At 49.3% G+C, this 12206-nt stretch overlaps 1 protein-coding gene across 1 annotated transcript in view; it reads right to left on the bottom strand.

The window, feature by feature from the left end:
- The window catches only part of lrp11 (low density lipoprotein receptor-related protein 11), a 28763-nt gene that overhangs the window by 14155 nt on the left and 2402 nt on the right, over positions 1-12206 (bottom strand). The window contains exons 3-5 of the mRNA XM_078230488.1: positions 8768-8853; positions 7207-7364; positions 1580-1721 (exon numbers count right to left, since the gene is read on the bottom strand). Of these exons, the coding sequence (XP_078086614.1) occupies positions 1580-1721; positions 7207-7364; positions 8768-8853 (386 nt within the window). The remainder of the gene's footprint in view (positions 1-1579; positions 1722-7206; positions 7365-8767; positions 8854-12206) is intronic.

Genomic DNA, 12206 nt, shown 5'->3' with positions numbered 1-12206 from the left:
ACATTTCCCCTGTACCTACCCCTATCATTCTTCTGAATTTCAGCTTATATAATCCGAACCAATTTAGTTTCTCCTCATGTCAGTCCCCCCATCCTAGAAATCAGTCTGGTAAACCTTCTCTGCATTCCCTCTATAGCAAGAACATCCTTCCTCCAATAAGGAAACCAAAATGGCACACGCTATTCCAGGTGTGGCATCACCAACGCCCTGTATAACTGCAGCAAGACAACCCTGCTCCTGTACTCGAATCCTCTCACTCTGAAGGCACTTTCTTTACCACCTGCTGTACCTGCAACATCCCTGCCACACTCCTGGTGTTCGAACCTATAGGCTCTAATGATGAGTGACTGTACAAGTACCCTACAGATGGCTGCAGGATTTCTGTTCCACCCTGTTTCTTTCCTGGCTTCAGCCTGCAACTTCCAGCTGAGTGAGGAACCCTGATGAGAGGCCCTGTATGCTCTGGACCCTTTCAGTTTCTGAGGGCAGTACCCTCCCAAGGCTGAGAAGCCAGGAAGGAAAATCTTGTTGCGAGGTCTAATTTTTGAACACTTCAGTAGTCCAAACGAGAGAATTCAGCTGCTTTCTCTAAATGTACTCCACAAGTACTTCCATCCTGCATGGCGACAACCAGATAAAGCTACTTGAATGTGCCTGTGAAGATATCAAAATAATTAAGAAGGCCAATGGGATGTTAGCCTTTACCTCCGAAATTAGGATACAGTGATAACCCCCCAGAACTTGCATGGGAAATCACCGATTGACCTCCCTGTAGGACTCGTAGAATACAAGCTCCCTGGGGATTGGTAATTACCTCACCAGGTGGAGCCCATATACCGAGCTCTGTATAAAGCAGGCCCCTGAGTGGGTCCATTGTTGTATTGTCCCAACTGGGCCCTGTCGTGTTCAGCACAGGCTTGTGGTTTTACTTTATTTTGTGCAACAATGCACTTCTTTTACAGCCAACTCCTGGAGTTATTATAGCTACAGAGGGTTGAAGTTACCTGATGTTAAACAAAACTTTGGTTGGACCTCATTTCCAGTACTGCGTTCAGTTTTGGGAAGTGCAAGTTGGGCTTGGAGGGGATGCAGTGCAGATCACTAGAATTCACCAGGATTAAAAGGGCTGAATTATGAGGAAAGGTTGCACAGGCTAAGCTTGTAATTCCTTGAGTACAGAAAATTAAGGACAAGCTAACTGAAGTATTCAAGATGATTAAAAGAGTTGATAGATAGATGGGGGAATTGAGGACAAGGATGCATAATCTGAGAATTAGCGATGTACTGTTATGAAGTACTTCTTCACACAAAGGCGAGTGAAAATATGGGACCCAAAAAGGTAGGGGATGGATGTTCAATGGAAATTGCTAGATTTTTTTTGTTGTTTGATAGGCATATTAAGGGTTGTGAAAGCAAGGTGGGAAAGTGGATTGCAGGGACAGAAAAGTCATGAATGCTAGAATAGGCTTGAGGGGTTAGTAGGCCAATATCTGTTCCTACACACTTTACAGAGCAGCAAGGAATGGGCTGCATGTCATTAGGCGCCATGGGCTTCATGTTAACTCGCGGGAGAACTGACCTGTTGTTTGGTGCTTTGGCGGCATCACCGTGATGGTGACGTTGTCATCGCTTTTTTGTCCAATCGTATCCGTGACCGACAATTGAATCATGTACACGCCCTCTCGTAAGCCACTCAATTTCAACATGCCAGGCTGTGGAGACTAAAAACAGATTCACAAGAGCTTCTTTAAATCTTTACTAGCAAAAACATATTACAGTATCTAATTAATATCACATACTGTAATATGTGGCAGCTGTAGCTCGGAGGTAGTGCACTAACCCCAGAGTCAGAATGTTTCAAGCCTCAAGAACTAATAAGCCAGCTTGGCAATTGTATTGTTTGTGCTTCTGTGTAAACCTAATGTTTGTAAATAAATTTGACTGGCAGTCTTAGCCAGAGCAATGAATGTTAAACTGGTGCTTAGCTGCCAGTTAGAGAAGTCAGGAAAGCACGATGGATAGCCTCTGCACTTAGGGAGTGCCTCCCTTGTTGGAGAGACAATCTTTCAGATGAGATGTTAAAATGAGTCCCCTGCCCCATCGACTGTTGTCAGTATAGAAAAACAGAAAATGTATGGCACATCAGAAGGGCATTCAGTCCACTGTATCTTTACTGGCTCAAAACAGGCTATTCTGCCTAATTCCAATTTTCAGTTCTTGGCCGGTGGCCCTGTAGTTTTCAGCATGGTGCAAATATAGGAATTTTTTAAAAAAGTGCAATGAGAGATTATGCTCGAGTCATCCTTTCAGACAGTGAGTTTCAGAACTTCCCATCCTGTGGGTGAAAACATTTCTCAATTCTCCCCTCATCCTGGCAATTACGTTTGCATCCAAACGAGGGGGCAGACGGGACATTGGTTTAACATCTCAATCACAGAACTGTACAGTACAGAAGAGGCTCTTCGGCCCATCGAGTCTGCACCAACATGCAAGAAACACTTGAACTCCCACCTATTCCCATTTACCAGCACTTGGCCCATAGCCTTGAATGTTATGACGTGCCAAGTGCTCATCCTGGTACTTTTTAAAGGATGTGAGGCAACCTGCCTCTACCACAACCCAGGCAGCGCATTCCAGGCCATCACCACCCTCTGGGTAAAAAACATTTTCCTCACATCCACCCCCTAAACCTTCTGCCCCTCACCTTGAACCTATGACCCTTGTGACTGACCCTTCAACTAAGGGGAACAATCTGAAAGACAGAACTTCCTACGGGTATCAGCCTAGATTTTGTGCTAATGTTTCTGGAGTGGGACTTGAACCCATAACCCTCTGACTCTGGAAGTGAGTGTGCTGTCACTGAGCCATGCCACTGGTAAGTAAAACATAACTTAATACTTCCTCATGTTAGCATATTAGGGTGCACTGGAGTCTCCTTCGAGTGTCTTGTGCCCAGATTGCTGTTCGTTTCTATCAGCTTTGTAACGTGTCATTACATCATGTACGTTTTAGACTTTGGACTGATAATCACACTTTGCAATACAGATGGTTTTTAATAATTAAGAGCTGAACTAAAGTCACTAAAACATAACACATTACTTGAACTTCGCATTATTTTCATATTAGCTGACATATTGTGTGACAACCATGCAGAAGTTTTCTGATCATATTATGAAGGCAGGAAATATACTCCACATTATCCAGTAAAAACCAACAACTGTTTCATATACAACAGATAAATGCAGAATGCAAGTTAGCGGAGTGGTACTGGGTCCCAGTGTGTGAGAATGTAGGGAGGAGGAAGTGTACATTGGAAAGTGTTTTGGAGTTTAGAAGGGCGAATTACAAGAGAAGGTTGAGAGAAGCACTGACCAAGACAGTGATCAATAAATTAAAGATTGTGATAGAGAGGCAAAATATTTGAACGGCCCACAAACTGACATCCTTTACCTTGTATCCTGCCTAGGTGCTGGACAGACTCCTGGAGGAGTTGAAAGCTGTTGTAGAGGAGGAGAAAAAGAACATAAAGCAAAATCTGAGCTTGATTGGTAAGAGAGATGTGGGAGAGCCAACTGAGATCACAGGAGAAGGTGTCAAGAACAGCAATAGATGAAGATAGAGTAAGGGTGGAGCCACTGCAGGGACGAGGCAGGTGAGACTGAGATTAGAGTTGTAGAGGTTTACAGCATGGAAACAGGCCCTTCGGCCCAAATTATCCATGCCACCCTTTTTAAAAAAAAACCCACTAAGCAAGTCCCAATTGCCCGTGTTTGGCCCATATCCCTTAATACCCATCTTACCCATGTAACTGTCTAAATACTTTTTAAAAGACAATTGTACCCACCTCTACTACTATCTTTGACAGCTTGTTCCAGACACTCACCACCCTCTGTGTGAAAAGAATTGCCACTCTGGACCCTTTTGTATTTTTCCCTTCTCACCTTAAACCTATACCCTCTAGTTTTAGACTCCTGTACATTTGGGAAAAGATGTTGACTATCTAACTGATCTATGCCCCTCATTATTTTATAGACCTCTATAAGATCACCCCTCAACTCCAGGAAAAAAAGTCCCAGTCTATCCAGCCTCTCCTTATAACTCAAACCATCAAGTCCTGGTAGCATCGTAGTAAATCTTTTCTGCACTCTTTCTAGTTTAATAATATCCGTTCCATAATAAGGTGACCAGAACTGTACACAGTATTCCAAATGTGGCCTTACCAATGTCTTGTACAACTTCAACAAGACATCCCAACTTCTGTATTCAATGTTCTGACCAATGAAACAAAGCATGCCAAATGCCTTCTTCGCTACTCTGTCCATCTGTGGCTCCACTTTCAAGGAGCTATGAACCTGGACCCCTAAATCACTTTGTTTTATAACTCTCCCCAACACCCTACCATTAAACAAGTAAGTCCTGCCCTGGTTCGATCTACCAAAATGCATCATCTCGCATTTATCTAAACTAAACTCCATTTGCCATTCGTCAGCCCACTGGCCCAATTGATCAAGATCCCGTTGCAATCCTAGATAACCTTCTTCACTGTCCACTATGCCACTAATCTTGGTGTCATCTGCAAACTTACTAACCATGCCTCCTAAATTCTCATCCAAATCATTAATATAAATGACAAATAACAGTGAACCCAGCACCGATCCCTGAGGCACACCGCTGGTCACAGGCCTCCAGTTTGAAAAACAACCCTCTGTCTTCTGTCATCAAACCAATTTTGTATCTATTTGGCTACCTCACCCTGGATCCTGAGAGTTTTAATCTTATGCAGCAACCTACCATGCGGTACCTTGTCAAGGCCTTGCTAAAGTCCATATAGACAACATCAACTGCACTGCCCTCATCTAGCTTCTTGGTTACCCCTTCAAAAAACTCAATCAAATTTGAGATATGATTTTCCACTCAAAGCTATGCTCACTGTCCCTAATCAGTCCTTGCCTCTCCAAATGTCTGTAGATCCTGTCTCTCAGAATACCTGCTAACAACTTATCCACTACAGATGTTAGGCTCACCGGCCTGTAGTTCCCAGGCTTTTCCCTGCAGCCCTTCTTAAACAAAAGCACAACATTTGCCACCTTCCAATCTTCAGGCACCTCACCTGTGGCTGGCGATAATTCAAATATCTCTGCTAGGGGACCCACAATTTCCTCCCTAGCCTCCCACAATGTCCTGGGATACACTTCATCAGGTCTCAGGGATTTATCTACCTGATGTGCTTTAAGCTTTCCAGCACCACCTCCTCTGTAATATGTACATTCCTCAAGACATCACAATTTATTTCCCTAAGCTTCCTAACATCCATTTCTCAACACTGAATACTGATGAGAAATATTCATTTAGGATCTCACCCATCTCTTGTGGATCCACACATAGATGCCCTTGTTGATCCTTAAGAGGCCCTACTCTCTCCCTAGTTACTCTTTTGCCCTTTATGTATTTGTAGAAGCTCTTTGGATTCTCCTTTGCCTTACCTGCCAAAGCAATCTCATGTCCCCTTTTTGCCCTCCTGATTTCTCTCTTAACTCTACTCCTACACCCTCTATACTCTTCAGGGATCCACTTGATCCCGGCTGCCTACGCATGTCATGTGCCTCCTTCTTCTTCTTGACCAGGGCCTCAATATCCCCAGTCATCCAGGGTTCCCTACTTCTACCAACCTTGTCCTTCATTCTAAAAGAAGAGTAATAAAGCAACAGCATGTTTGAAGAATGAATTACTATTATAAAAGCAAATTACTGCGGATGCTGGAATCTGAAACCAAGGGAAAACGCTGGAAAATCTCAGCAGGTCTGGCATCATCTGTAAGGAGAAAAGAGCTGACGTTTCGAGTTCAGGTGACCCTTTGTCAAAGCTTACTATTTATTACTACTTCCTAATATTTTGTTTCAGCCATTATTTTGCTTCATCCAAGTTACCCGTCTTTATATTTGGGCATGTTAGCATAAAATAATTCAGTAAAGAAAAACAACGAGTATTCAGCATGGTTACAAAGCATGCTTGTGAGCTTCTTATCTCAAACAGCAGGCTGCTAGCAGACTATTTATTGGATATAGTGCTCCAATCTTGACTTTTTTGTCCTTCACATCCCATACGAACACAGTGTGCAAGTTACAGAGTGTGACAGTAACAACGAGCAAAGAGGAAACAGAGAACACACCAGTGGGGCTGTGTAGATGCCCAGCCAAATGTGAAATTCCAAGGAGGAAAGTGTTTATTTCACTGCAGCAAATTACACTGTAGAGCAGTTTGGTATGTTGTACTGCCATCTCCGCCTGGGGGGAACTGCACCTTTCCCCCAGGCACTGGGCAGATTCCAAATTCGAGACACTGGGCAAGCTCCAAATTTCTGGCACCTGTCTGAGTTCCAGGCTCTGAGAAAATACCAGAACGATTATCGAGCTAAGAAATTACAATGACAGGTTTTAATGCAAAAGCATTTGAGTGCAGGCGCAGATCACAGATAGATCCAGGACAGTATTCACAACACAACTATTAACTGGACTCCGGTTTCAGAGATTCACTCTTATAAACATGATCAGACAAAGATACAAACTTGAGCTCTTGGGTACATTAATTACTCGGGCTTCCTCATAGGGGTTCTGAAGGTAGAATATGCTGCCTCAGTTCCAGCGATCCGGTTCTGTTCCGGACTCGGGTGACTGTGTGGAGTTCTCTCCGTGTCTGCGTGGGTTTACTCCGGGTGTTCCAGTTTTCTCCAAAAACGTGCTGATTAGATAAATTGGCCATGCTAAATTGCCCCTTAGTGTCCCAAGATGTTTAGGTTTGATGGATCAGCCATGATAAATGTGTGGGATTACAGGGATAGGGCAGGGGAAAGGGCCTGGGTCAGATACTCTTGTCAGAAAGTTGATGCAGAATCAACGGGCTGAAAGGCCTCTTCTACACTGTAGGGATTATATGATTCTCAGACACTGACCTCAATCGTTAATTAATTCTTCATCCATGATGCTGCCTGATTGCAATATCTAGCATTTTCTGTTTTTATCTCAAGGTTTGTAGATATATGGCCAGACCATGTTGACTTACACTACAACAGGTTTCATTTGGGGAAGGGGACTAGTACTGTTAACTCTGGTGTGTAGCAGCTGTCCCCTCAGCCCTTTCATTCGAAAGGGGGTGCAGACAGAAGGCAGTGGTAACTGGTGCAGAGAAGCCATCTCAGAAATCAATTACCTTCATATCAACCGATGGATCTCCTTGTAGTAAGGTCCATTCATATCGGACAATTCCCTGATCGTCAGCACTGCCTCTTCCGTCCAGCAACACCCAGTCGGTGGGCAGAAGCAAGGCCACGTCCTGGCCGGCATCACAGTGGGGGGCTTCATCATTTCCTGCAGCAGAGCAAACAAATGACAATATTATGAACAAAATCACCTCACTGAGGCCTGTTGGAGTCAGCACTTTATAGAGTCATATTCTTGTACAGCACAGAAAGAGGCCCTTTTATTCATCATGTCAGCGCTGGCCATCAAGCACTTATCTATTCTAATTTTCCAGCATTTGGTAATTGGTGTTGTATGCTATGAGGTTTCAAGTGCTCATCTAAATGTTGTGAGGGTTCCTGTCTCCACCATCCTTTCAGGCAGCGAGCTCCAGATTCCCACCACCCTCCGAGTGAAAAGGTTTTGCCTCAAATCCCCTCTAAATCTCCAGCCCCTTATCTTAAATCTATGCCCCCTGGTTATCAAACCCCCTACTAAGAGGAATAGTCCTTGCCATCTATGACTCTCATAATTTTGTACACCTCAATTATGTCCCCCTCTCAGCCTTCTCTGCTCTAAGGAGAACAACCCCAGTCTAGCCAGCCTCTCTTCATAACAAATGCTCCAGCCCAGACAATGTCCTAGCGAATTTGCTCTGCACTCTCTCTAGTGCAATTGCATCCTTCCTGTCGTGTGACGACCAGAACTGCGCACAGTACTCCAGCTCTGGCCTAATGAACATTTTAAACGGCTCCAATCTAAGAGGAGAGAGGGAGGGGTGATGAATGGGGGAAAGTAGTTAACCTACATGATCTGTCACTACTTCTACTGGTTGTTGAGCTACCTCTGATGGAGAATTAAGGATGAAGAAAAGACTACAACTTGCTTTCTACTCCCCCAGAGGAAGTAGTTTCCACCGACACTCAACTCCTTCAATCATTCCACAAACACTCCACGATTTGATTGTGTCTTCTTAGCCCAAACCTGTGGGCAGTACAGAATCTAGTTTTGTCAACATCCCCCTTCTAATTCATAGAATTCCTACAGTGCAGAAGGGAGCCATTCAGCCAATCGAGCCTGCACCAACGACAATCCCACCTAGGCCCTATCCCCGTAACTCCACCTATTTAGCCAGCTAATCCCCTGAACACTCAGGGGCAATTTGAGCATGGCCAATCGACTTAACCCACAATGATATGAAAAACAGAAAATGCTTGAAGAACTCAGCAGGTCTGACAGCATCCATGGAGAGAGAATAGAGCCAATGTTTTGAGTCAGGATGACACTTCGTCAGAGCTCAAACACATCTTTGACCCTGTTAAAAGGAGATAGTCATCGAGTGGAGGACATGCCCTCGTCTACGTCAAAGGTGATAAAGTGGAGATGTTCAAGAGCTTTGAGTTTCTAGGTGTTCAGATCACCAACAACCTGTCCTGGTCCCTCCACACTGACGCTATAGTTAAGAAAGCCCACCAACGTCTCTACTTTCTCAGAAGGCTAAGGAAATTTGGCATGTCCGCCTGGACTCTCACCAATTTTTACAGATGCACCATAGAAAGCACCCTTTCTGGCTGCATCACAGCTTGGTATGGCTCCTGCTCTGACCAAGACTGCAAGAAATTACAAAGGGTTGTGAACGTAGCCCAGTCCATCACGCAAACCAGGCTCCCATCCATTGATTCCATTACACATCCCGTTGCCTTGGGAAAACAGCCAGCATAATCAAGGACCACATGCACCCCGGACATACTCTCTTCCATCTTCTTCAGTCGGGAAAAAGATACAGAAGTTTGAAAACACATACCAACCAACTCTAGAACAGCTTCTTCCCTGCTGTCATCAGACTTTTAAATGGTCCTAGCACACATTAAGCAGACCTTTCTCTTTACCGTATTGGTAACTGCAACACTATATTCTGCACCCTCTCCTTTCCTTCTCCCCTATGTACTCGATGAATGATATGTTTTTGTCTGTATAGGGCACAAGAAACAATACTTTCCACTGTATCCCAATACACATGACCGTAATAAAAATCAAATAAATCAATAAAAGGATGGCAGGCGCTCACAAAGATGTGACTGGCCTAAACATACAACTTGACCCCCAAGCAGTACGGCACTGGGGGAGAACCCCTTGGCTATCATGAACCAGGGCAGGATGCCCATCTGGGTGACTGACTGGGTGAGTGGGGAGGGGGATGTAGACCTATTGAAAGGAGTTGAGGGGGAGATCCCTGTCACTGTGCCCATTCTCCGGGGCCTTTTGAGTGTGTGTGTTGGGGGGTGGGGGTTGGAAAACCCCTTGTCCATCATGAAGCAGGGCAGGACACCCACTTAGCTGACTGGGGATGCAGGCCTGTTGAAAGGGGTTGGTGGCGCAGGGGGTCCCTGTCACTATGCCAATTCACAGTAAGAAGTCTCACAACACCAGGTTGAAGTCCAACAGGTTTATTTGGTAGCACAAGCCACTAGCTTTCGGAGCGCTGCTCCTTCGTCAGGTCAGTGGGAGTTCTGTTCACAAACAGGGCATATAAAGACACAAACTCAATTTACAAAATAATGGTTGGAATGCGAGTCTTTACAGGGAATCAAGGGTTTGGATGTTCAGGTGCTGTGGGGGTGAATGCTGATACCAGCTGCTGGAGAACCCCAGGGTCATCACAAGGCCAGGTAAGATGTCGATCTGGCTGACTGGGTGTGTACAAGGATTTGGATGTTCATGTGGTGAGGGGGTGAATGCTGTATGCTGTAAGTGCTGCCCCCCACGCCCCCCGTCCCCTTTACTGCAGACAGTGTGCCCATTGGTGGAGAATCCCTTGGCTGAATTGGGGGAGGGGATGGGGAGAGAGAGAGTAAGAGGATTTGGATGCCAAGCCTGTGCGTGTTAGGGAGGGGGCGGGGGGAGGAGGTTTCTTGGGGTGGGTGCTGTACCAGAACCTTCCCCACTCCCCTTTATTGCAGACACTGTAGCAACTGGTGGAGAATCCCTTGGCTATTTGGCTGATGGGGGGGGGGGGGGGGGGGGGGGGGGGGGGGGGGTGAGGGAATTGGGGGGTGGGGGGGGGTGAGGGAATTGGGGGGTGGGGGGGGTGAGGGAATTGGGGGGTGGGGGGGGTGAGGGATTGGGGGGTGGGGTGGTGAGGGGATTGGGGGGTGGGGTGGTGAGGGGATTGGGGGGTGGGGTGGTGAGGGGATTGGGGGGTGGGGTGGTGAGGGGATTGGGGGGTGGGGTGGTGAGGGGATTGGGGGTGGGGGGGTGAGGGGATTGGGGGGTGGGGGGGTGAGGGGATTGGGGGGTGGGGGGGTGAGGGGATTGGGGGGTGGGGGGGTGAGGGGATTGGGGGGTGGGGTGGTGAGGGGATTGGGGGGTGGGGTGGTGAGGGGATTGGGGGGTGGGGTGGTGAGGGGATTGGGGGGTGGGGTGGTGAGGGGATTGGGGGGTGGGGTGGTGAGGGGATTGGGGGGTGGGGTGGTGAGGGGATTGGGGGTGGGGTGGTGAGGGGATTGGGGGGTGGGGTGGTGAGGGGATTGGGGGGTGGGGTGGTGAGGGGATTGGGGGGTGGGGTGGTGAGGGGATTGGGGGGTGGGGTGGTGAGGGGATTGGGGGGTGGGGTGGTGAGGGGATTGGGGGGTGGGGTGGTGAGGGGATTGGGGGGTGGGGTGGTGAGGGGATTGGGGGGTGGGGTGGTGAGGGGATTGGGGGGTGGGGTGGTGAGGGGATTGGGGGGTGGGGTGGTGAGGGGATTGGGGGGTGGGGTGGTGAGGGGATTGGGGGGTGGGGTGGTGAGGGGATTGGGGGGTGGGGTGGTGAGGGGATTGGGGGGTGGGGTGGTGAGGGGATTGGGGGGTGGGGTGGTGAGGGGATTGGGGGGTGGGGTGGTGAGGGGATTGGGGGGTGGGGTGGTGAGGGGATTGGGGGGTGGGGTGGTGAGGGGATTGGGGGGTGGGGTGGTGAGGGGATTGGGGGGTGGGGTGGTGAGGGGATTGGGGGGTGGGGTGGTGAGGGGATTGGGGGGTGGGGTGGTGAGGGGATTGGGGGGTGGGGTGGTGAGGGGATTGGGGGGTGGGGTGGTGAGGGGATTGGGGGGTGGGGTGGTGAGGGGATTGGGGGGTGGGGTGGTGAGGGGATTGGGAGGTGGGGTGGTGAGGGGATTGGGGGGTGGGGTGGTGAGGGGATTGGGGGGTGAGGGGATTGGGGGGTGGGGTGGTGAGGGGACTGGGGGGTGGGGTGGTGAGGGGACTGGGGGGTGGGGTGGTGAGGGGACTGGGGGGTGGGGTGGTGAGGGGATTGGGGGGTGGGGTGGTGAGGGGATTGGGGGTGGGGTGGTGAGGGGATTGGGGGGGTGGGGTGGTGAGGGGATTGGGGGGTGGGGTGGTGAGGGGATTGGGGGGTGGGGTGGTGAGGGGATTGGGGGGTGGGGTGGTGAGGGGATTGGGGGGTGGGGTGGTGAGGGGATTGGGGGGTGGGGTGGTGAGGGGATTGGGGGGTGGGGTGGTGAGGGGATTGGGGGGTGGGGTGGTGAGGGGATTGGGGGGTGGGGTGGTGAGGGGATTGGGGGGTGGGGTGGTGAGGGGATTGGGGGGTGGGGTGGTGAGGGGATTGGGGGGTGGGGTGGTGAGGGGATTGGGGGGTGGGGTGGTGAGGGGATTGGGGGGTGGGGTGGTGAGGGGATTGGGGGGTGGGGTGGTGAGGGGATTGGGGGGTGGGGTGGTGAGGGGATTGGGGGTGGGGTGGTGAGGGGATTGGGGGGTGGGGTGTGGGTGTGGGGGATTGGGATGGGGGGTGGGGTGGTGAGGGGATTGGGGGGTGGGGTGGTGAGGGGACTAGGGGTTGGGAGGGTAAGGGGACTGGGGGTTGGGAGGGTGAGGGGACTGGGGGTTGGGGGGGTGAGGGGATTGGGGGGTTGGGGGGGTGAGGGGATTGGGGGTGTGAGGGGATTGGGCGTTGGGGGGTGAGGGGATTGGGGGTTGG

This window comes from Mustelus asterias, chromosome 15 (genome assembly GCF_964213995.1).
Source record: "Mustelus asterias chromosome 15, sMusAst1.hap1.1, whole genome shotgun sequence".
In the NCBI taxonomy this organism is placed as follows: Eukaryota; Metazoa; Chordata; class Chondrichthyes; order Carcharhiniformes; family Triakidae; genus Mustelus; species Mustelus asterias.
This window is presented reverse-complemented; position numbering and strand designations above follow the sequence as displayed.